This window comes from Balaenoptera physalus (assembly GCF_965194825.1).
Source record: "Balaenoptera physalus genome assembly, chromosome: 9".
Taxonomy (NCBI): Eukaryota; Metazoa; Chordata; class Mammalia; order Artiodactyla; family Balaenopteridae; genus Balaenoptera; species Balaenoptera physalus.
The window spans coordinates 30,713,522-30,739,139 of record NC_138888.1 but is presented as its reverse complement, the minus strand read 5'-3'; the positions used below and the strand labels follow the sequence as shown (position 1 = coordinate 30,739,139).

The following is a 25,618-nucleotide window of genomic DNA, read 5'->3' as shown; positions in this document are numbered from 1 at the left end:
CAGAGCAGCCATGCAAAAGATTATACAAAACAGCAGAAAAGAACAGCAAAACTCGCTACAAAGAAAACGCAGCAGGAAAAAATGTTGCCACAGAAGTGGATAAGGTGAAAATTATAACCCAAAATAGCACATTTTTTTTTTTTAACTCAGTGAGGCAATTGCAATTTTAAAGGAAAATCACAAAACAGCTCATAGACAAGATGGCCAGATAATAGGCAGCAGCAAAGCAGAAACTAGAGGAACTCAGGGAAAAAAGAGAAAGACAAATTCAGAAATGAAGACTAAATGACAGGAAAGATTAGACACACAGAAAGCATGAGCCCCGTTAACAGTTGTTGCCATTTTGGGTTGCTCAGGCCACAGCCCTTGAATTGCTGATGGCTTTAGCTAGCTCCTAGCTCACTGTCACTGTCAAATCCTCTCTCAACTCCTGGTGATTTCAATACCCATGCTGATAATCCTGCCACCATACTCGCCTCATTTCTTTGCACGCTTTTTTCCAAATGATCTTGTCCTCCACCCTCCCGTAATCACACACTCCAAGATCTTACCAAATGCCTTCTCATTACCAGCAACCGTAACTCCTCCATAACCTTGGTTTCACACACACCACCTACAAATCACCACCTCCTGTATGTCTAGCTCTCTCCCACTGGCACCCTGACCCCAACGAGCCTCTGACCCCCCCAGGACCTAGCATCCTTTGGTCCTGCCACTTGGCCACTTTCCCTCGCATGACCTCCCCTTCCCCCCATGTCTTCGCTTGCCTCCTGACCCAATTTAAACGCCACAGTCAGCTTAAATGTCATCATCTTCACTCTCTTGCTTGTATCCTCAAGCCCCTCTCTCCACTTATCTTAACCACTTGACAAATCCAAAACTCTAGTTAAGCCCAACACTGTGCTTCCTCTATTATATGACTGTGCCATACGTCATTTAACCAAACCTCTGTTAATGGAGATTTTTATCCTAAGCTTAAGGTCTAAAAGTTGGGGAACTTAAGCGTTTATGCTGTCTCTACAAATGAATCCTTCTGAGTTCTATTATACAGAGAGAAAATAAAGTGTAATTTTGACTAGATGAGCACATTCTATCTATGTATCCACTTTCCATTTATTTACATGCTCAAAAGGCTGGTTCTACCCAGAGTAGAAGCCTGAGTTCTTACGGTAGCCGGTAAGGCCCCCCCGAGCCCCCCCACCAGCCCCTACTCTCCCCTCTCTGTGCTCTGCACACGCCCACCCCTCCCCCACGCCTCCAACGCCCAGGCAGGCTCCCACCTCAGGGCCCTGTACCTGCCACCCCCCCATCTAGAACATTCTCTCCCCAGACACTGAAGGGTGCATTCCCTTACTTCCTTTAAATACTTGTACAACTATCATCTCCTCAGTAAGGCCTACCCTGGCTCCCTGTGTATCCCATTTAGAAATGCAGTCCCCTCTCCAGGATACCAGATCCCACTGTTATGTTTTTGTCAGGTTGCTTCTCATAACACTTAACACCTCCTTCCAATACACTATTTATTTATTTTCTGTCTGTCTTCTCTCACTAAAGGTTAGCTCCATAAAGGCAGGTATTTTCCTTGTTTTATTCACTGAAGTATCTCTGGCATCCAGACAGTGCCTAGCACATCACAGATGCTTAATACTCATGGTATGAATGAATGCACATAAATGCACAATGACCTGGTACAATATAAAACATGATCCAAATGCATAGTGTTATGTGAATCAGACTGTCCTGGGTTCAAGTGCCAGCCTCTACATAATAGTTATATGAACTTGAGCAAGTGACTTAACCACTTCAAACCTAAATTTTCTCATCTGACAGAGTTGGCTAGAAGATCAAATAACAATGTACAAAAAAACAGATTCAAAATACCAAATATGAGGCACAGAGTAAACAGTTAGTAAAGAGAGCTAAAAGATACTAACTTACATATCTTCCAGAATGAGATTTTTTTTTTTTTTCCAGAACGAGATTTTTGAGTAAAGCAAGGTGTACAGGCAATACTATACAACTAAAGTCACTGGATGTATCTGGGCCACCCTGCCCAGCTCTCCTCCCCCACCCCAGCAGAAAGGCAGTGCTCTGAGCACTCCCAAGTAAACAGGCCTTAGCTGGATTTTTAGCTAAAGGCTTCCACATTCCCCAGTAGAAAAATAATAATCCACAGGCTATGAGGGGATCTTGGGGATGTCTGCAGGCATTCTCTTGGGACGTTAAATGGGATGAAGAACAAACTATTCCAGAGAAGTCGGTGGCCATACTCAATATGAGTAATATGCTACTGCAACAATGGTTTCTTCAAATAATGATCATGATAATGACAGTATAACAAGAAAGATGACTCGAAAAGGAAATGTCCCAAGACTTACAGAACACCATTTTGTATCACCGTTGGGTTCTTCCAAATCAATTAATATGCAAACCAATTAATAACTGCTTTAAGAAAAAACCCAGACTGGAGTAAGTATAAAAGGCAATATACTCTTTAATGAAAAATATTGCTTACTAATTGGTGAAAAACAACAAAAAGTGTCAAAGAGATGAGGACAAGAATTGTCAAAACCATTCCAGGAAACCAAAACTAAACAGCCCAGCCTGAGTTTTGTTGTCCCGTTCTCACACCAGCATTGAGCCAACTAAACTGTACACACAGGCAGCATCACAGGGCAGCTGGGCAGCAGTTACACAACTGACCACGAACTTTATTTAATAAGAGAACCCACTCTGTAATACAATTACTGAGCATACTGAATATATTTATAGTGGAAAAATCCAATAATAGTTAAATTAATTTTTAAATAAGAGAGTGGAAACATATATGAAAAATTTTACTGTATGATAAGCACCACATTTTATCTATACAGAACTCAGAAGGAAGGATTCATTAGGGAGGCAGCATAAACGGTAAGCTCCTCAACTTTTAAACATATAATTTTAGGATAAAATGTCCATTAACAGAGGTTTGACTTCTGAGCAGTTTCTCAGAGCTATCTGAAATGCTGTCTCCCGGGCTACAGTCCTCATTTTGCCCCAAATAAAACTTAACTCACAACTAAAAAACAAACAAAAAAAACCAAACAAAAACAAAAAAAACACAGAGGTTTGAGATGTATGGCAAATTCATATAATAACAAATTATGCAAGCAACATAGAAGAGAGAAAAAGCAAGCAGCAAAAAAAAAAAAAGGTATAGTATTATCTTATTTTCATTAAAAAAAGAAAGAATGTAATTATGTATAAATATTTCTGGAATCATTTAGATTTATTACTAAATAAAAGAGTATGCAAGTTGACTTTAATGCTGTTTTCCTCAGGTTGCCACTGAGAAGAAGCACTCTGACAGGTAAGTGATTTTGGTAGGTAAGTGCTGAAAAAACAACTGATGTCACACTGTCAGTCTTGACTTATCTTTATGATCATTATCAGTGGAAGCTTCAAATGGAAGCAAATCTTATAGTTAATGCATGTTTAATAAAGGTATTTCTATATTATTATCCATTAACTATTCTTCTTAACATGCTATTTAGTAAATGAAAACATCTTTCGGAATCTTGAGTTTTTCATAAAAGTCAAAAGAAGTTAAAGTAAATACTTCTTCTCCCATTCTGTATCATGTGATCAATAATATCTTCCTAAGCACAGTAGTGGACATTACTTTTGAAATACAATTAGTTACAACAAACTGTAGAATCTCAGGATTCAAAAGCAAACTTCACCATTATCTGGGTTTCCCATAACTTTAAATCCCAGTGCACCATGCCAAGGAATGCAGGGCTGTGTTTAGTTTGTGAGGTCTGCCATAACAAAATACCACAGACTGATAGCTTAAACAACAGAATTCTATCTTCTCACAGTTCTGGGTGGAGGCTGGAAGTCTAAGGTCAAGGTGCCAGTGGGGCTGGCTTCTCCTGAGGCTTCTCCTTGGCTTACAGATGGCCTCCTTCCCACTGTGTCCTCATGTGGCCTTTTCTCTGTGCCTGGGCATCCCTGGTGTGTCTCCTCTTCTTATAAGGACACCAGTCATACTGGATTAGGGCCCCACCCTTATGACCTCACTTAACCTTAATTTCCTCTATAAAGGCCCTATCTCCAAATTCAGTCACATTGGGCATTGGGACTTCAACATACGAATTTTGGGGGGACAAAATTTAGTCCATAACAAGGACCCTGACAGTGCTTATGTGAGAGGAAGGTTAAAAAACAGTACTAATGAGTAAAAAGATACCTGTTAAGTATGTTTGACCTAAGCGCAAACACCTGTATGAATGAGTAACTTGTACCAGCCCACAGCATCCTTAGAAAGCCCTGATGGAAGGACCACTCATATTTGCTGCAACTTCTTTCTACTTATCTCTTAACTGCCCTCCTTAATATCATACAGAAGGAAGGGTGACCCTCTTCCACCTGACACCCCTTCAATTATTTGAAGCAGCAATCCCAGCCCCCCTAGAAGTGTTCCTAGTACTTCCAAATGCTGCGTGTATCAATGTATCATAGTGTGATTTCTGTACCCTTCTCATTCCCCTCTCTCTTTCCATTATTCACATTCAACAACTGCTTCTTTTTCAGAACTGGGCTCACAGAAAGGTAGAAAGGTAACATGCCTTTCCTTTAAGATTTTTCTTCTTTTTTTTTTTTCCCATGTCATCCTTGTGCAGGGGCTATGCTAATCGTCTGTGTATTGTTCCATTTTTAGTATATGTGCTGCTGAAGCGAGCACTAAGATTTCTTTATATAACTTGTTTCTTCCTCATTCAGGTGATTTTACATTGCAGTCAGGATTTCTGAGAGCTTCCCATCTTATCAAACCATGTTCCTTCCCTCCAGTGTCACATCTTGGAATCACAACATTCTTTTTTTTGAAATTTTCTATTCTATCCTTTCTGTTCTATCCTTCATCATCCAATAAACCCTTACTAGCCTCTGTATGCAAAACTCTTGAGGGATTTAATTCTGCATAAAGGTACGATAAGGTACGATCCCCAATCACAGAAGAGATTACAGACCCTGGTAGTTAAGGAAAAAAAATGCTGGCACTTACAAAAAATTATAAAGATGAAATACAAAAGAATTCACAAGCCAGCAATCTCATTACCAAATGAGTGAGGGGAGATTGCTGCCATAAGGTCAAAGGAAAGAAAAGAAATAAACATTTATAATGGCTACTACATGTGAGGCACACTTATCCCTACTTGTTGAAAATAGATAAATGTAGTTTAGATACACTGGGTAACCTACTTGAGGTCATTCATTCCAATTTTATTGAGGGCTGACTCATGGCCAGGCACTGTTCTTACAATACAAACAGAGCTGTGAACAAGGCATATTAAGCCCTTTCTCTTCAGGAGCTGCCATTCTAGTAGGGAATGCAGAAAATAAGTAGACAAGTGTGGTAGTTTAATTTACTGACCAAAAGCATTACAAAAACAAACCGGTTAATGAGAAAAAGAATGAGTGGAGGAACAAAAATGATAGGTCAGGGAAAACATCTCTAAGGATGTGACCTCTGGGCTAAGACCTAAAATCCAAGGAGAAGCCAACTGTGTGAAGATTCGGGAAGATGTCTGAAGCAGAGGAAAAGTAAGCACAAAGGCCCTGAGGTAAGAAGGAGCTCAACTGTTCAAGCAGCAGAAAGGCAGCCAATGTGGCTGAAATCTGAAATCTTGCAGCTGCAAAGGGGAGAGTGGTAGGAGTTGGCAAATGGGGGCAGGATCAGATCTGGAGGGTGTTGTGAGGCATGGTGGGGATTTACATCAGATCGTGAGTGCCACGGGAATCACTGGAGAGTTTCCAGCTGTGAGATGGCATGGTCTGACTGATTGTTCACCTGGGCTATAGTATGGAGAATAGACTGTAGACAGGCAGGAATGGAAGCAGGGAGAACATTTCGGAGGCTGCAGTCATGCAGAGAAGAAAGAGCAGCAGCTGGGACCTGGGTGGTGACAGCAGAGATGGAGAGAAATGGACAAATTTTGCAGGGAGAACCAATAGGATGTACACTTAGGTTGCAAATGGGGAGCAAAGACACACAGTACTAGGGATTGGGGTTGGAACCAACAGTAAGAAAATTCATGTTCAGGACAGAGGCATGTAGATGGTTCACATATAGGAGCAGTGAGGGACAAAGCTCCCTGGAGCATATCTTAAAGTTTTACTTCATGAAACAAACAGATAATGTTCACTCATATTCAGTCATAAACAGCACTCGTGTTCAGTCATGTAGGAAAAATCACCAGAGAGAAGAAAGGATGGTTGTTCTCTGTTCATATTCCCTTGGATAAGACATTAATTTCCACTCCTAGCTCTGTTCTATGTCAACACCTTACGCATGAAGAAAATCACAACAATGAAATCAAAGCTATTGAAGCTTTTCTCCTCAAGGGGAAAAAATTCGACCACGTATTTTCAGATGTGTGACGTTAGAAGTAGATATAACAAAGGGCATTTTAGGGGAGGGAGGAGAGGAGGGAGAGAGAGAGAGAAGAACACGTTTTCAACTCCTTTCTCTCTGTAAACTGCCTGCCTACCCACCAGACCACCCCAGGAAACAAAAGGTAACACCTCCAATTCCTGGGTAAATACACAGTTCCAGTCAATTCATTAACTTTTCAGGACTGGAGTTCTTTTTTTAAAGAAAATTTGCCCCGGCAACCAAAAAGGAGAACTCAATGATATTAGCTTCCCTTTTCTGCAGTCATGTGTTAAGGTGCAAAACTAGTGTCCCTTTCACCAGACTGTAGTTAAAAGAACTGCATTCATTCTCAAAAGTGTAACAACAAAAGGGCTCAAGCTTTTGTAGAGATTTTATGTTTCATCTCAAAGTCCTAAGGACCTTACAGGGACAAGAGCCAAGCACTGATCCTGCCTAATAAACAAGAAAAGGACGCACACAGAATGAGAAGCTAATTGCAACACAGAGAAACCAATAATATTTACTTCAAATCTAAACAAGTCTGTGTTGGACCAACAGCTTTAATCTATAGGAGATAAATGATAAAAAATAAAACAATGAAGATTCAACACAGACCTTTTTCAGTCACCTTCTCTTAACCTTTATAACATGGGCTTAAGTTCACACATTTTATGCCCGCCTAAAAAGTTCTGACTTCTCAAATCTTCCGGAACACACACATAAGCACATATGACATATCATGCATATTTCTGCTAAAAAGCAGAAAACTTCTGCACTTACACATTCCGCTGAGTATACTTTATAAAGTTACCAATGGATCTATTGGGTTCATTTTCCAAAGGTTAGCTTTTAGCCACTCTCTATCTTCCTTTTTTAGATTATTCTTTTTTTTTAAATAAGTTTTATTTATTTATTTTGGCTGCATTGGGTCTTCACTGCTGCACACGGGCTTTCTCTAGTTGCTGCGGGGAGAGGCTACTCTTCGTTGCAGTGCGCGGGCTTCTCATTGCAGTGACTTCTCTTGCTGCGGAGCACGGGCTCTAGACGCGTGGGCCTCAGTAGTTATGGCATGCGGGCTCAGTAGATGTGGCTCGTGGGCTCTAGAGCACAGGCTCAGTAGTTGTGGCACACGGGCTTAGCTGCTCCGCGGCACGTGGGATCTTCCCGGATCAGGGCTCGAACCCATGTCCCCTGCATTGGCAGGCAGATTCTTAACCACTGCGCCACCAAGGAAGCCCTCTTTTACATTATTCTTTAAACCAATACTCAAATGCCAGAGTTCTCATTAGCACTGGTAAGATTTACTGTAATATGTACGTATGGGAAAATTTTATCTCAATGACTGTGTTTCATGGTCAGCTGTGGTTATTTCTATCAATTTCCTGCAATTCATAACTTAGTTACTTCTGACATGATTCACTCCAGAATCCCTTGTGACTGCAACTCTCCCACCTCCTAATACTTAGATATGTAACTCTTAGTGGAACTCCACTTGTGGCTAACTTGTGAATGACTGTTTTCATTACGGGAGTTTAAAAGCATGCGTGATGGGTCCAGATATGGCAACTGGTTTCTTAATAACAAAGAGAATAATCCTGCATATGTTAGAAGAGCTTTCAGGATTTTTTACAACTTTAACTTGGTTAAAATTATAGCCTGTTAAAGTTGGAGCAGACCATAATCCGGCCCACAGAAAAAATACGTAAGAATATCATGTCTTGGAAGGTAAAACAGCTTACTCAGGCCACACTGCTGTTGGATGTGATTTCAGGAAACGTGCAAGCACGCACATACAGCTTGCCTAATTAAGAGACTTTTCCTATTGTCCCACTGATTTTCTTAGCTCAGCTACATTCTGAAAGTCTGATTCTAATCAGGGAATTACAATATACATCACAGTGGGACACAACTGTGGCTAAAATGAGTAAAATTTAAGACTATAAATGCCAAATGTTGGCAAGGATTTGGAGCAACACAAACTCTGATCCCCTGGCTGGTGGGAGTACAATCTGGAACCACTACTTTAGGTAACTGTTTACCTCTATCTACTACAACTGAACATACACATATCCTATGACCCAGCAACCCAATTCCTAGATACACATATGAAATAAAAGAACATACAAGAATGTTCAGCATTGTCCATAAAAGGAAAAAACAAAACCAAACAAAGCAAAAATACAAAAACACTCCAAATGTCCACCAACAGTAGAAAGAATAACTAGATGTGGTATACTTGAATACAGTAATGAAAACAAATGACTGACAGCTACCTGCAACAACACAGATAAACTGCACAAACCTAATGGGAGAAAGAACTTCAATATAAAACATATTTCTTGATTCCATTAGATAAAGTTAAAAACTAGGAACATTAATCAATGACATTAGAAGTCGGGACACTGGCTACCTCTGGAGAGTATGGAGGGGGCTCTAAGCATGAGAAGGGCTTCAGAGGGCTGGTAATATTCCATTTCCTGACATGTGTGGTGTTGTAACATAACTCATGGAGCTATATACTAATAATTGGTATACAACTCAATATATATAATATACTTCTATATTTTTAAAGTTAAAAAAACCCAATGTTTAATTATGTGATGGATTTCAATATATTTAACTGTTTCTTTCAAAAACATGAGTTCTTTCTGTGTGTTCCGTGTGTCCCGAATCCATTCTTCTGTATTGTGTGTGTTTGTTCCAGGATGAAGGGCCCCTGTGAAATACCCTACGTTGGTTCACCTCATATAATAGACTCAGCATTTTCAACCCACAGAGGCTTGCTTATCCTTGTCCTATATGTCACAGGTAGGAGCCTGTCTCAAAGAAAATACAGACAGATGTTAAAGGGTAAATGAAGGGGATATGGGGATATATGTATACATATAGCTGATTCACTCTTGTTATACAGCAGAAACCAACACAACATTCTAAAGCAATTATACTCCAGTAAATATGTTAAAAAAAAAAAAAGGTAAATGAGTGTATATCTCCTTTCCACATACTGCTAATGAAAATGGTACTTTTAAAAAAAAAACCTTGAGAACTAAATCTGAAGTTTGAGAACTAAATCTAAGCATGTCTTTGATGCACTATGATCTTCTAGACCTTGGATAACAATCGGTTTTATTTAGATGTCGACTCCAGTCTACTGGGAATGGTTGCCTGGAGCACTGGTTTGAGAAAGATTTAATGCTGTGTTAGGGCCAGTGACAGAGAATACTGTCAATGCCCGGGCAAAGGATGGAGCACAGACACCTTGCTGACTCAGAGTCAACAGAACACTTTCTCCCCTAGGATAAAAATAGTTTCTTAACCATTTTAAATGTTCCACAGAGAAATCTCTAATAAAGTTCTAATTTACAACATCTGTTTACTACTTATACTTAGAAAGTGATATTATTTAATACAATTTTATTTCTGTCTAATATTTTTTACATTTATGTATTTATAGTATTTACATATTTTATGTTTAATATAAATTACATTATTGTAATGTGGTTTAAATACTTCACAAGTAAAGCAAATCAATAAGACTATAGGTTACTTTTTTAACAAAAAGTAGTTTAACAGGAAAAACAACCCACTTAAGTTTAAAAACATTTTGTTTCATCTATCCTACTCTTTGAAAAACAGAACTGCCAGAATACTATTTTAAAAACTCACAAAATTCCAGTCTTACTAAATGTTATTCTTGGGTTCCTCCAACAATCAAAAGTCTTTTGATTGCTATTTTTGGTATAAATTAAACCATACAACTCAATATTTTACAAGTTTTTGTTGATCTTAATCAAAGCTAAAATGAAAATAAACTTTTCCCACTGCAGTACTCAGGAAGACTTTAGCTTTAGTTGAACAGATGCACATATTCTAAGTACAAGGGGATTACCTTACTTACAGCACCTTCTCTTTAGATTTCTTTTATAAAATTAGATAAGTTGTACTGACACAAATTCAAAAGATGCAAATGCAGTGTGAAGAGAAGCACCTAATGTGGTGCAAAGTACCATCTTATTCAATCACATCCAGTATTATTAGCATTACCAGATGTAGAAAAAAGTGAACTGAAATTTCACACTTCTCCCTTTCACTTCCACGTGATTTCTGCATAGCCCTTATCAGTAATGCACACTGGATGGTAGGTTAGATTTTTAGCAATAACTTGCTCTACCGAAATCTAAACTTCCCATCATTTAAACATTGAATCTTAGAATTAAAAATATACACCATGATGACTGGTTTCACTAAATTCATGAACCCAAACCTCAAACGAGTACTCAAACTGCCACACAATGCTTCTCTGCTTCCCTTGTACATCCATTCTCTCAACTGTCAAAACTACAAGTAATGCACCTTCTCTTCTTTCCATAAATTTCTAACAACTTTCCCTTCCATTCTCTATCTGATGCCTTTGCCTCCTATTTAGAAACACTCAGACAGAAACTTTCCATCTTTACCTATCACACTCTGCACCAAATCTGTACAGTAGATAAAAGGCAAACCACTCATTAGTGGTCTATTTCCCATCGCCTCTCACCTTCAAAGACAATTCTTTTGCAAGTATACTCTCACTAGAATCTCTCTTTTGTAGTGGAAAAAATGCACCTTTTCTTTCACCCTCTTTCTATTTCCATGGTAGCATCTACTAGTTGCCTCCTAAATACTGATTTCTCCTTTCTCTCTCAAGTGGAGCAGTCCCCATTTTTAGTGAGCACATTGCAATCCAGCTAAAAGATGCTTTCAGCTTTCCTAGCAGTGGGTGTAGCCATGTGACTGTCTAAATTCTGGTCAATAATATATGCAGAGGTGAGTAGGATGCTAGGAAGTCTCTTTAAATGGAAGAGGTCAGTCCTTCTGCCTCCTTCTCTCCATCTACACTTGGAACGTGGATAGGAAACCACCTTTCTTTTTTTTTCTTTTTTTGAATTATCAAAATTTGTGAACCATCTTTTTTTTTTAGTTAAAAATATATGTATTTTTACCTTTTGACCCCCCCCCCTTCACCCATTTCTCCCACCCCCTACCCCTGACAACCACCAATCTGTTCTCCATACCTATGAACTTAGTTTTTCTGGTCTGGGGTTTTTTTTAGATTCCACGTATAAGAAAGATCATATGGTATTTGCCTTTCTCTGACTTATTTCATGTAACACAATGCCCTTGAGGTCTAATCATGTTATCGCAAATGGCAAGATTTCATTCTTTTTCTTTTAATGGCTGAATAATATTCCATTGTGTATATCTATCTATCTATCCATCCATCCATCCATCCATCCACCCACCCACCCACCACATCTTCCTTATCCATTCGTCTATCCATGAACTCTTAGGTTGCTTCCATATCTTGGCTATTGTAAATAATGCTGTAATGAACATGGGAGTGCAGATACATTTTCAATCTAGTATTTTTGTTTTCTTTGGATAAAAACCCAGAAAGAATACTGCTGAATTGTATGGTAATTCTACTTTTAATTTTTTGAGGAATCTCCAACACTGTTTTCCATAGTGGCTGAACCAATTTACATTCCCAACGACAGTGCACAAGGGTTCCCTTTTCTCCACATCCTCACTGAACCTGTTATTTCTTGTCTTTTTGGTTTCCTTTGCTGTGCAGAAACTTTTTAGTTTGATGTAGTCCTACTTGTTTATTTTTGCTTTTGTTGCTTTCACTTTTGTTATCAGATACAAAAAATCATTGCCAAGATCTATGTCAAGGAGCTTACCACCTATGTTTTCTTCTAGGAGTTGTATGGCTTCAGGTCTTATGTTCAAGTCTAATCCATTTTGAGTTAATTTTGTGTATAGTGTAAGACAGTGGTCCCGTTTCATTCTTTTCCATGTGGCTGTCCAGTTTTCCCAACACGATTTATTGAAGAGACTGTCCTTTTTCTATTGTATATCCTTGGCTTTGCTGTAAATTAACTGATGATATATACATGGGTTTATTTCTGGGCTCTCTATTCTGTTTCATTGATCTATGCGTCTGTCTTTAATGCCAATACCATACTATTTTAATTGCTATAGCTTTGTAATAGACTTTAAAAACAGAGAGGGTGATGACTCCAGCTTTGTTCTTTTTCCTCAAGATTGCTTTGGTTATTCAGGGTCTTTTGCAGTTCCATACAAATTTTAAGACTGTTTATTCTGTGGAAAATACCATTGTAATTTTGATAGGGATTGCACTGAATTTGTAAATTGCTGTGGGTAGTATGGACATAATATTAATTCTTCTGATCCATGAGCATGGAATATCTTTTCATTTATTTGTGTCTCCTTCAATTTCTTTCCTTAATGTCTGATAGTTTTCAGTATACAACCTTGGTTAAATTTATTGCTTTCTGATACAATTATAAATGGGATTTTCTTAATTTCTCTTTCTGATAGTTTGTTATTAGTGTACAGAAACACAACAGATTTTGAGTACTGATTTTGTAACCTGCAACATTACTAAATTTGTTTATTAGTTCTACCAGTTTTCTGATGGAGTCTTCAGGGTTTTCCATATAATATCATGTCCTCTACAAATTGTGACAGTTTTACTTCTTCCTTTCCAGTTTGGATGCCTTTTATTTATTTTTCTTGCCTAAATGCTCTGTCTAGGACTTCCAATATTTCTGAACGAAAGTGGCAATAATGGGCGTCCTTATCTTGTTCCTGATCTTGGAGGAAAAGCTTTTAGCTGTTCACCACTGAATATATTAGCTGCAGGCCCGTCACATATGGCTGTTATTATGTTGAAGTATGTTCCCTCTATACCCATTTTGTTGAGAATTTTTATCATAAATGAATGTTAAATTTTGCCAAATGTTTTTTCTGTGTCTATTGAAATGATCATATGATTTTTATCCTTCATTTTGTTAATGTGGTGTATGTATATCACATGGCCTGATTTGTGGTCATTGAACCAGCTTTGCATCCCTAGAATATATCCAGGGATTTATTCTTTCAAAGACACCAGTTTGCCAGATCCCAATCTCTGCTTTCATCTCATTCAGTCTGTTGGCAGCATTAGACACATGATGCCTCACTCATTCTTGAAACACTCTTTGAATTTCTGGAAACCCAGCAGAGCCTGATTTTCTCCTTACCTCACTGGTCACTCCTTCCTACTATGGTGTTTTCTCCCTGCTTTCCTGACTTCTACACTTTTTTAAATGCTCCAACACTCTTCTCTGAACTCTACTCACTCCTCTGTGATTATTTTAGACCTATGGTTTTAAATACCATTTATATTCTGATGACACTCTGATCTCCAAATTCATATATCTAAACTAGATGTCTGACATCTCCACTTAGATGTTTAAAAGACGCCTCAAAATATACTTGGCCAAAACAAAACTCTCCCCACATCTCCTGAACTGTAGTTCTTCCCGTCTTAGTACATACTCACCACCATCCACTTGGTTGCTCAAAGCAAAAACCATGAAGTCATCCTGGTCTCCCCTCTCCCTCTCACCCCACCCCCATGCATCAGCAAGTCCTGCTGTCTGTGCCTCCACAGTACATCCATCACTTCTCTCCATCTCCCTTGCTACCACCCTGGTGCAAGCCAACATCTCTCTCATCAGAGCCCTGTCATGGCCTTTGTGTTCTCCTTCTATTTCTTCAAAGTCTATTTTCTAAGCAGCAGCCAAAGTAATCTTTTCAAAGTGCAGATCTGATTGTGTCTCTTCCCTGCCTCTGAGAACGAAATTTAAGCTCCACATGGCCTCCAAGGTTTTAGGTGACCTGATTGGCCTCCTCTCTGACTTCATCTCCTGCCACTCTTGCCTCAAGTGCTGTGCTTCGGCCACAATGGATTTTTCCTTTTTTTCCTATTTTCTGAACACCCTAAGCTCTGGACTGCTTTTTAAGAATACCAGCTGTGGCCTCCATATAAATGCTCTTTCCCAGTATTTTCTCACTACCAGCCCCTTCTCTTCCACTTCAGAGAACCACCTAAGCTAAGGCAGCTTCTCCCTCATCACTTGTACTGTGGTCCAATCTACCTCATATCATCTGGCTGGTCTCATGAACTGATCTCTTTCTGAGAGAGCGTGACCTGACTGAAGTTAACGCTTCCTTCCTTCCAGTTCAAGCTCACACACCATCTCCAATCCATGTATCTTTCACACCACTAACTGCACACGGCTTCTGTAATCTCCATGCACTACAGTCATTCTTCATCTTCTTCCCAGAATTCCTGACACCGTTTAGCTTTCCCAAACACAGAATACCTGCCCTATCCTACAGAAAAAGACCTCCTGCCCTCCTTTCTTGGATAAAGGTCCTGATTTTCCACACGTGCAAATTAAAATTACAATTTTCACACAAGTAGCCTGAGGCAGACTAGCACTATTTCTAATCAGCAGCAAGGGAGCCACAAAAAGGAGAGGCCCTTTTGGATACCATGGGAACAGATCTGAAGCCGGAAGAGCAAGGTGGAGCCAGCCAACGCTGGTGCTCCAGGACAAACTGCAACAATCCTTGACGTACCAATCCTTTAGACCCTACTGGGGACAAAGTGATACCTCTACGCTATCCCCCTCCTTGCTCCTCCAAGGACAGCCTAAGAAAACAGGAGCTGCCCCAAATCAGGATAAGGGTTATCCTACACTGCTGTGCAGGGCAGCACTTTCTTAGAACTATCTATAATCTAGTTTTACTCCCTCTGCCTCCAAAACACACTGATATCTCATTTCAGTCATTCAGGCAGAGTAATAACTGTTGGGAAGTTAATGATTAAAGAAACACAGTTGGTCATCTGAAAACATTTCAGATGTTCCACAGTGTGTTAGCATTCTGGTAAAGAGAGTAGCCTTAATGAAGTAGGCTGAAGAATAAAACTATACATATTAACGCACTCTGAAAGAGTTCAGGCATGCCCAGAGGGCCAAAATACTGATCGCAAAATGACCGGAATAATCTAGGTATATGATTAGCTGTGATTCAGAAAGAAAAACTAAAAAACTCTATAGGTTCAAATCTGCTACAGGGATTTTTTTAAATTTCATGTATATATTCTGAGGAGTACTGATAGTGCTTGACAGTGCCAAACCTATGAGATTTCATCAGATCTCATTTATCTCATCTAGAACCAGATAGTTTTAATGCAAACCTAAGTATCGATCCTTTTAAATCTTTCTTTCATTAATGAATGTTTACCAGGTGCCTTACACTCTACAAAAAATGCAGTTAAGTGTTATCTCTTCTAATATAATTACTCCTTATCTTTACTCTAAAGAGGTCTAGCCTTTTAAAATCTGCTCTTGGAGGAACACTAATTGTCCTTTTTTGAATCTCCACCAAGTTTCAAAGAAGAACTGAAAACAAACAATGAAGTCAATTTAAAAACTCAACTCACAGCATTGTGTGATCTTCTGGATGTTGGAAGAAATAAGCTGGGCCAGCTGGGCGGGGTCACCACCAATTCCTGGAGTGTAAGACATAGTTGATTTGCTTGTTCCCTAATTTCATCAGCTGTTGGTGGGCTGTGCAGTTTTCTAAGCAGTCACCTAAATAACATAAAAGAAAAGTCACATAATTGCATTTTTAAAGTTACTGGCTTACACTTTCCAAATGGTCGATCTGGGAGGTTGCAAGTACAAATCTGACGATCCTACTAGGGTTGAAATCTAGCTCACACAAACACACTGTATGAGGAAGTGTTCCTCTTTCTTATTTATGTACTCTCTTAGGGGTGCTCTTCCATCTACATACACAAATACACCTACACACAAATGAGTCTCACATCCACGTCTCCGAGGCACACTCTTAACTCTCTTTAGTGTCTATATGCCTTTGAAGCGATAGGAACTCGCCAACTGCCTTTTTAGCTGCCTGTGGAACTGGCAACAGGAAATCTCTACTTTGGGGAAGACACTTAGCATTTGGGCCTGCTGCCAGGATCCAAATAAGATACTGCACATCCAGGGACCAAGAACTTTCCCACTCTAAACAGAAGAAAGGTAAAGATCCACTCTTGCATCTACAGGACCAGCATCAACAGATCAGATCACTTGCATCAGGACCACACAACCACACGATTAGCTGAGGCCTGCTCTCTCCCCCAAAGAGGGAGTATAATCAGTCCTGTTGATTGCCACTTAGTATTGTAGCATTTCCCTCAACCCTCAAAACTCAACAAGTCTGGTCTAAGTCTTCTCCTGTTTTCTTTTATGGTCTCCTTTTCCCCCCTTTAGAGAATCAATCAATCAGCTACAAACTACCAGTTTTCCTCATCCCTTTACTCAAGCGCCTAAATCTTTACTCAAGCGCCTAAATCTGAGAAAGTTCCTGCTGGTGAGATAACTAAGCTTCATTCATCCAAAGAGCTGCCATTGTTGGACTGGTTGGCATTTCCTTAGAGAAGGGGTGCAATGGTGATTCCCTCAGCTTAGTGCTGAACGAAGAATGAAAAGAAATTGTGAATGATGGAAGAGAAAGAAAAATTCAACAAGATTAACTATAGCTAACTTATTATTTCCTAAGCATTGTGTTTAGGACTTTCACATGTATTTTCTTAGTTGATTCTTCCACCAAGCTTATGAGGTAGGTACAACAATAATTATAATTTTTCAAATGAAGAAACTGAAGCATAATGAGAATAAGCAACATGTTTAATGTAAGAAAAGAGCTAAAATTTGAAACTAAATCTTAGAGTCTATGTTTTGAAAACACAAAACCATATTGTTGCTTCCCTGTATAACAAAACTAAGGACAGGTGAGCCCACTCAATTTAGAAAAACCAAATTTATCACCTTTCTGCAGACCCTGTATGAAGTTTCGCTAAACCCACAAGGAAGATGAGGAAGTAGGCTTGGGATAACTACATGTATGGATCAAGGTAACACTGTCGAATAGCTTACACCTCTTCTCTCTTATTCTGCTAACAGTGATATCTAAAAGACAACAGTGGTTGGCTCTCCTGATGATGAGATATGAGAAATAAAGGATCCAAATAACTGACTATACTTTAAAATATATGTATATAAACAGATAAATAGACAGCTAACTATAAACTGACTTAGCAGTGTACGATCTTTGCACACAGGCTACATCAACCAAGTTATTCTGATGTCTGCTATCCACATCAGTCTCCAGCACCTAGCCCAGAGCTAAGATGCACTAAAGTACTTTTGCTGTATACTTTTGAAAGCCCATTCAGAATTCCTAGTTGTATTGCTCAGAATAACAGTAACTCATTATCTATACCTGCACTATCAAGTGTTCAGATATCACATGTGTGGCCACTGGCTTGGACAGCTCACGTATGGAACATTTCCATCACAGCAGAAAGTTCTATTGAACAGTGCTCACCAAAAATCTCAATAATTAGCTTGCTATGAGAATATATAAACACTATAAAGAGAAAGACGGGAAGAGAGGATCAACGTGCAATACTCATACTGAGAATCTTCTCAAGACTGTTTCTAAAGAGCACAGATCAAAGAACAAAGGGAATTTTAAAAAGAAATCTTGAGTGTCAAACATTACCCCTAGTTAACTACCGGACACAGTGTAGAATCCTTAAGATTCCCATTAACATAAATCTCATGCTCTACAAATCCTGTGTGGATAAAGCAACAGAAATAGTCAGTTTCACTTTCTTAATGGTGAGCACGGGCATAAAGCACAGGACTTCCCTCCACCCTGTGCTCCAAAATGATGAGTTCCCTGAAGGGCAGGTTTTTTGTTTTCAGTTTTTGTTTTGTTTTTTTTTTTTTGGTCTATTTTGTGGACTGCTCTACTCTCAGTATCTGGATATACAATAGGTGCTTAATAAATATTTGTAGAATGAATAAATGTACCTATTTCTTAAGAACACACACCCAGTCTGAGGGTAAATATTACCATTTCTAAGACAGTGAACTCCAGGGCCTTCTTTCAGATCCAGGATGTCCCAGGCTTATCGCTGCCTTGGACTATTGCTTGGTGCCATTTCCTCTCCCTGAAGGGCTCTTCCCATGATCTCCATGTGACTTGCTCCTCTTCCCCAGCAAAGTCTCATTACGTGCTAGAGACGCATTCCAAATTCACTTTGATTTGAAGTGAGAAGTCACCACTCTGTCACTCTGCTGATCTAACCTACTGCATCATAGTACTAATCACCATTTAAAATGATCTAGTTAGTATATCATTTATTATCTATCCCTATCTCTGGAACATAAACATGTGAGAGACAAGGCTATCTTCTTTTTTTTTTTGAATGTTATCTTTTTTTTTATACAGCAGGTTCTTATTAATCTATTTTATACATATTAGTGTATATATGTCAATCCCAATCTTCATCCCACCACCACCATCACCACCCCTGCTTTCCTCCTTGGTGTCCATACATTTGTTCTCTATATCTGTGTCTCTATTTCTGCCTTGCAAACCAGTTCATCTGTACCATTTTTCTAGACTCCACATATATGTGTTAATATACGATATTTGTTTTTCTCTGACTTACTTCACTCTGTAGGACAGTCTCTAAGTCCATCCACATCTCTACAAATAACCCAATTTCGTTCCTTTTTATGGCTGAGTAATATTCCATTGTATATCTGCACCACATCTTCTTTATCCATTCGTCTGTCAATGGGCATTTAGGTTGCTTCCATGACCTGGCTATTGTAAATAGTGCTGCAATGAACATTGGGGTGCATGTGTCTTTTGAATTATGGTTTTCTCTGGATATATGCCCAGTAGTGGGATTGCTGGGTCATATGATAATTCTATTTTTAATTTTTTAAGGAACCTCCATACTGTTCTCCATAGTGACTGTATCAATTTACATTCCCACCAACAGTGCAAGAGGGTTCCCTTTTCTCCACACCCTCTCCAGCATTTACTGTTTGTAGATTTTCTCACGATGCCCGTTCTAACCGGTGTGAGGTAATACCTCATTGTAGTTTTGATTTGCATCTCTCTAATGATTAGTAATGCTGAGCAGCTTTTCATGTGCCTCTTGGCCAACTGTATGTCTTCTTTGGAGAAAGGTCTATTTAGGTCTTCTGCCCATTTTTTGATTGGGTTGTTTTTTTAATATTGAGCTTCATGAGCTGTTTATATATTTTGGAGATTAATCTAAGGCTATCTTCTTGTAGAATCCACAGTGCCGGGGACATAGAAGATGTTCCACGAATGTAACGGTGATCACTTTCCTAACAGACGTGAGCATTCTCTACATAAACTACATTAACTGCATTCATTAGCTCAGCTCCTCCATCCATTAAACTAATACCATTTGGGTTTAGTCCACAATACCGAGAATTATTTTTCACCCTTTCACACACACTAAACTTTCAAATTAAATAGAATTATGGCAAATCTTATTCAGACTTATTGCAGGTGTTTTATACAATTTCTCACCCAGCAGCACCTGGCTAAAGTTTGAGATCATAACCAAAATTAAGATTGACTTTGAGATGGGGAGCAGCAGAAGTAAAATATCTGAAGAAAAATGTAGATGTTAATGAGCTCACATGGTATCAATATTAACTCTGAAACTAGAGCATAATTCTTAACTAGTCACAAGTCTGAGACAACCTTCTCAAAGTGGCCTGCAAAGCAGAGGCCTGTCCACATCACAAGACACAGCTGAACACTACTATCAGTCTCTGCCCTGGGAGGATGACCAGGCCAGCCCCAGAAGAAACGTCCACCTCCAATATTACTAAACAGCACAGCATTTCATAATCATTTCCTTTTCTTCCAGAACCCGAGCAAACTTTAAATTATATATAATTATGGTCAGAATCTGTTGATCTGAATTAAACAAAAATTAATGTATGTCTCTAAGAACCAAGCAAATGTAAGAAACTTGAGAGTAAAAAAATATATAGCATTTGACGGGAAAGGCATTTTTTTTTCTTTTTGTCTGAATTTAAAGAAAGTAACAACCTAAAAAACAAGAGGGGTGGGGTGAGGTGGGGAGGCATCTTGGAATATTTTATATATCTATAAAGGGCTTTATGCAAACCAACTAAGGACAGGTACTGAAAAGATCAAAGAAAGGTAGTGTGTCAAAGTCTCCAGGCCAAACAAAACCAACTACGATGAGCCTCCGAATAAACGTGTACGGTTCCTCTACTATAGAAATACATATCTTCAGTTCTTCTATATTCGGGAGGAGAACTTTAAAGCGCGTTTTCTAAATCCGTGCGTTAAAAAGAGGAAGAGGTCAATTCGTGCCCAGCCTGAGGCAGAAGCTGTTTTCCTGAGCTGGGCCGGAGCGGCTCGGGCTCCAGCCCCGCCCCGGAGCGCTCAGCCCGCCGGTGCGCCTGAGCGAGCGCGGCCGGGGCGGCCGGGGGAGGCGGCGAGGCTGCGGCGCAGCCGGCGCAGGGCGGGCCGGGCTGACTGGGCCGGCGGCACCAGCCAGACCGCACCGCGCACCCGCGCCGGCCCGGAGGGCGTGGGGAGGAGGGCGCTCCCGGCGCTGAGGCAGCGCCGGCCCTCCGACTCCCGAAAGCCTGCAGCTAAGCGCAGGGCGGCGGCCACCTGACAACGCGCTCAAACAAGGTGGCGCGACAGCCACGGGGACACGCGCTTTCGGGGCGCCCAGCCAGGGACACCCCCTCCAGAGACTCCTCTTACCCCGACCTTCGCGGCTTCCTTCTCCTTCTTCGGCCCCGGCCACCCAAGGGCCCCAGAGTCGCCAGCTACGAGCCTCAGCTGATGGGTGGCGGCGCTGGAACGCCCACTGCGCATGCTCTCAATCCCTCCCTGGGAAGGAGGCGGGGATAGCCCCCCTCTTATTGGCCAGCGGGGTTGAGTGACAGCGGCCCTTTCCCGCCCCCTCTGGTTCTAAGCTAAAGAATAGGGGTTCCAGCAAAACTGCAAGGGAGGTAGTTTTTGAGGCCTGACGTGCAGATGGTGAACGCCTTATCCTGTGTGTAAAAAACAAGAGGAGGGAATGGAGAGCAGCTGTTTTCTTTATCCGGTGATGCCGGCCTCCGTAGACTCGTGTCTTCAGCCCGCCCCATCAACTCACGCATGTCTTGTTTCCTAACCCTTAACCGCAGTAGAACATATTCGCAAGTCCATTAAAAAATGCGAACGCAAATACGCAGTTCTAGCAGGAACAATGAGTGGAGTCATTTCCCTGTGCTCACTTAGTAACCAAGTTTTCGTAGCACATTCAAGTCGTTCGAAGCATCCTTGAAGCGCAGGAAGTAGTTTCAACAGGATTTAAAAAGAGCAGAGAATGTTCTCATGATAAATATTCAAACATAAAGTAATTGTTAGATAAAAAGCATCAGATGCTTCAGGTGAGAGAAAGAACAAATTAATTAATTAGGCCTTTGTATTAAGGCAATAATATTTTCTGAAAGGATCATCAGGACATCAAAAGTCCAGATGGACTAAGGTGGAAAAAAAACTAAAACCAGAATATTTTGGATTGGTACCACGTGAGCAAATTCTAGGTTGTTTGGAATTATACATACATATGTGCATAAGTGAGTGAGGTCAACCAACGATAAGAAACGTAAGAGGCTCTCCGTTTATTTTTCATTTTTCTGCTTTTTTTTTTCTTCTATTTTTAAGAGACAAATGGGAACAAGAAAATTTTTCTGTTTCTCGTTTTTTCCAGAAGAAAACTGTGGTATAAGTGTGGTAATAAGCAGCAACTTATACTCTGCCTCTGTGAAGAGGGGGCAAGAGAGAGATGGGCAGGCTGGCCAAACAAGGCACACACCCCATCGAAAGGGGCAGCATGATTCAGCTAGAGCCGATTGTAGACTTTTAGGAATATTGGCCCAATGTAATCAAGTTATGTTTTGTCAAGATACAGTGTAAATTCTAATTTTTATGTGAAAAATCTTTTTTTCAGTATCCATAAGTTTTTATAAAACATTCTGTGATCAAATAAAATACGTATTTCAGCCTTTGTAATAGGCGATAGTTTCAGCCATAGAGTATTAAAGCTGGAGAAAGCCTACCAGAAAAGCTACCTCTAATTCCTCATTTCACAGATGAAAAAATCTGAAACCCAAAGAAATGTCATCAAAATCACACAAATAGGGCTTCCCTGGTGGCGCAGTGGTTGAGAATCTGCCTGCCAATGCAGGGAACACGGGTTCGAGCCCTGGTCTGGGAAGATCCCACATGCCGCGGAGCAACTAGGCCCGTGAGCCACAATTACTGAGCCTGCGCGTCTGGAGCCTGTGCTCTGCAACAAGAGAGGCCGTGATAATGAGAGGCCCACGCACTGTGTTGAAGAGTGGCCCCCACTTGCTGCAACTAGAGAAAGCCCTCGCACAGAAACGAAGACCCAACACAGCCATAAATAAATAAATAAATAAATAAACCCAAAAGTTAAAAAAAAAAAGAAAATCACACAAATAATTATGAGACGCACAGATCCAGATGACCTAATTCAGAACCTTGATTTCTTCCTACCATATAATTCACTCAGCACATGTTCATTGGGAATCTGCCATGTGCCAGGAACTGTGGCAGGCACTGCAGATATCAAGATGAGTTGGATACAGTATTTTCCCTCAGGTTGCTCAAGGAGTGAGATCCTTTCCAGAACACTGCAAGAGATGCTGTGATAAAGATTTGTACACAGCACAGAGGGAGCCCAGAGATGAGGACGACTTACTGTGGGGTCAGGGACCATTCCAAAAGGGAAGTGTTAATAGAATCCTGAAAAATGTGTAAGACTTCACTGGGAAGACAAGATGGGAAAGGACATTCCAGCCGAAAGGAAGAACACATAAAACTTCATAAAATCACAGGCAAGTGCAAACTCTCCGGGATCTCTTATAATTTTCATTAGACTAAAGCAGAGTGGGTGGAATGGAGGGGCACAAGACTAGAAAGTCAAGTGGAGTTTATATAATGAAAAGCCTCTATGTCATGTTAAATGAATATCTAATAGGAGTTAAACTATGAAAGCAAAGGTGTGATGTGCTCATAATTCCATGCTCTGAAGAAACCTTTGGAGAATGGGGCAAAATAAAGGGAAATAAAAGTGAGAGAGAGTTTTGACCACCTAGGAGGCTGTTGCAATGGTAGCATCCCCCAATTAAGAATCTCCCCAGGGCTTCCCTGGTGGCGCAGTGGTTGAGAATCTGCCTGCTAATGCAGGGAACACGGGTTCGAGCCCTGGTCTGGGAAGATCCCACATGCCGCGGAGCGGCTGGGCCCGTGAGCCATAATTACTGAGCCTGCGCGTCTGGAGCCTGTGCTCCGCAACAAGAGAGGCCGCGATAGTGAGAGGCCCGCGCACAGCGATGAAGAGTGACCCCCACTTGCCACAACTAGTGAAAGCCCTCGCACAGAAACGAAGACCCAACATAGCCATAAATTAAAAATAAATAAATAAATAAAAATTTAAAAAAAAAAAAAAAAAAAAAAAAAAAAAAAAAAAAAAAAAAAGAATCTCCCCAATATCAGAGATATTGAAGGACTGTAGTAAGGCAAATACATTGGAGAAGAGGAGGTGAGGACTGCTTTGAGAAATATTTAAGAAGACTTGGAAATCAATTAGATATGGAGAATGAAAGAGATGACTCCTCTTTTTAAGACACAAAACTGAGCAGAACATGATGTAGCTGAGATCTAAGATTGCTGATAAAGCAATTGCAGTTTGAGAATGGAGGCGGTGAAATGAGGGAGCAAAGTGACAGTAAGTTTAGCTTGGGACGTGTTGTGTTGAAGATTCTGGGGAAGTGAGACTCAGTTTGAGATGTCCAGTGTCCTACAGGTACTTGAGAATGTGATCTGGAGTTCTGGATGGGGTTCTGGTTGGAGCTACGGGAAGAGATTAGCTCACTAACTCTAAGGATGGGATGTTGTGGACTTTCTGTGTTTAAGGGAGGGCAGAGGAAGAAAAACCCTGAAAAGGAGTAATCAGAGAGATAGGAAGTAAACCAGGAAAAGGTGTAGTAGAGAATGAAGGAAAACATTTCAAAAAAGAGGGAATGGTCTATGATAGCACATGTCACAGAAAGTTCAAGTAAATTAAGAACCGAAAGTTGTGCATTGGAGTTGGAAATTAGGAAGTGGTTGGTAAATTTCGGAAGAGGCATTTCAGTCATTCAAGGAACTAGCATGCAAAGAATTTACATTTACATAGTGTCTGCTGCACTTTCCAAACATCCTATCATGTTTGATAGAACCCTGGGCTGTTAGAGGGGCATCACGAAGCACTGTTGAAGAACTGGAGGCTTGGTGGTCTCTTCAGGTCACCCTGCTAGTTACTGACTGAATGAGGACCAAAGCTCAGCTGTCTGAATCCTCCTCCTGGGCTCCTTCCAATTTCTCATGTTTCAAAATATGAGTGGATTTCTTCCAGGTCTTTTGAAAACTAGGAATAAGATTTCACTCCTTTGTATCCTTTGTATTCAAGTGAAAAAAAATAGGTATAGTTTAGGTAGCCCTGCAAAATTTAGAGGTACAGAGGATAAATGAATTCCAGAAGAGTTCCTGATATTTATGGTATCCCACCTGAGCATCAGCCTGCTTCTTAGTGAAACTTAGCCAGGTGCCTTGAACACAGCAGGGATCAAAAATTCTGCCAATTTAACAGGTGATCATTTCACTTCTTCCCAAACAAATCCTTTATACTTGCAAGAATCCCCTATGTCTGAAGGCTTGTGATTTGGATTTTTCAGAGCTAGTAATTTTGGGAATTTGGGTCTTCTTGGAAAGAATTCGAAGGGCAATCAGAAGTAAGTCTTTGAGTGGGGATTGTTATCTGCATACTTGTGTCCTTATTAATATAAATACCACCTAAATAACCTCTGCCATGTAGGCTAGGGAATTCTTCACTGCTGTATCTCCAGTGTTTGGAATAGCAATTCTAGCAAATAGGAGACAATTGCCTGTTCATGTAATAGCCCCTGAACTAAAATATTTTTTTAAAGGCCCACCATGTGATCTTGTGAGACAGCCAGAGAAGTAAAAGACACAAAAAGGAAAATACAAAAAGGCAAGGAATTTATTGATAAATGAGAGGTACAAGTGTACCTGTGAAAGTTTGTTTTTGATTATAATGTAGGGGAAAACCACAGCTGTTTTAAGAAATCTGTGCTAGATTAAAAGGCAGTTTAGGAACTTCCCTGGCGGTCCAGTGGTTAAGACTCCACGCTTCCACTGCAGGGGGCCACAGGTTTGATCCCTGGTCGGGGAACTAAGATCCCACGTGCTAAAATTCCACATATTGAGCAGCGTGGCACCCCGCCTCAAAAAAAAGTCAACTTAAATTAATATCTAATAAACTAG

General features: G+C 40.3%; 1 protein-coding gene across 3 annotated transcripts in view; it reads right to left on the bottom strand.

The window, feature by feature from the left end:
• Positions 1-21,113, bottom strand: part of STX7 (syntaxin 7) — a 54,184-nt gene extending 33,071 nt beyond the window's left edge. For 2 of the 3 annotated variants that reach the window (XR_014267307.1, XM_082474957.1), the window contains exons 1-2: positions 20,981-21,113; positions 15,765-15,915 (exon numbers count right to left, since the gene is read on the bottom strand). Coding sequence is in view for 1 of the 3 variants with exons in the window: in XM_082474957.1 (XP_082331083.1) it covers positions 15,765-15,849 (85 nt within the window). In the remaining 2 variants the exon portion in view is untranslated. Of the gene's footprint in view, positions 1-15,764; positions 15,916-18,253; positions 18,417-20,980 lie in introns of all 3 variants that reach the window. The other variant, XR_014267308.1, reaches the window with a different exon arrangement.
• Between the last annotated feature and the right edge of the window lie 4,505 nt (positions 21,114-25,618).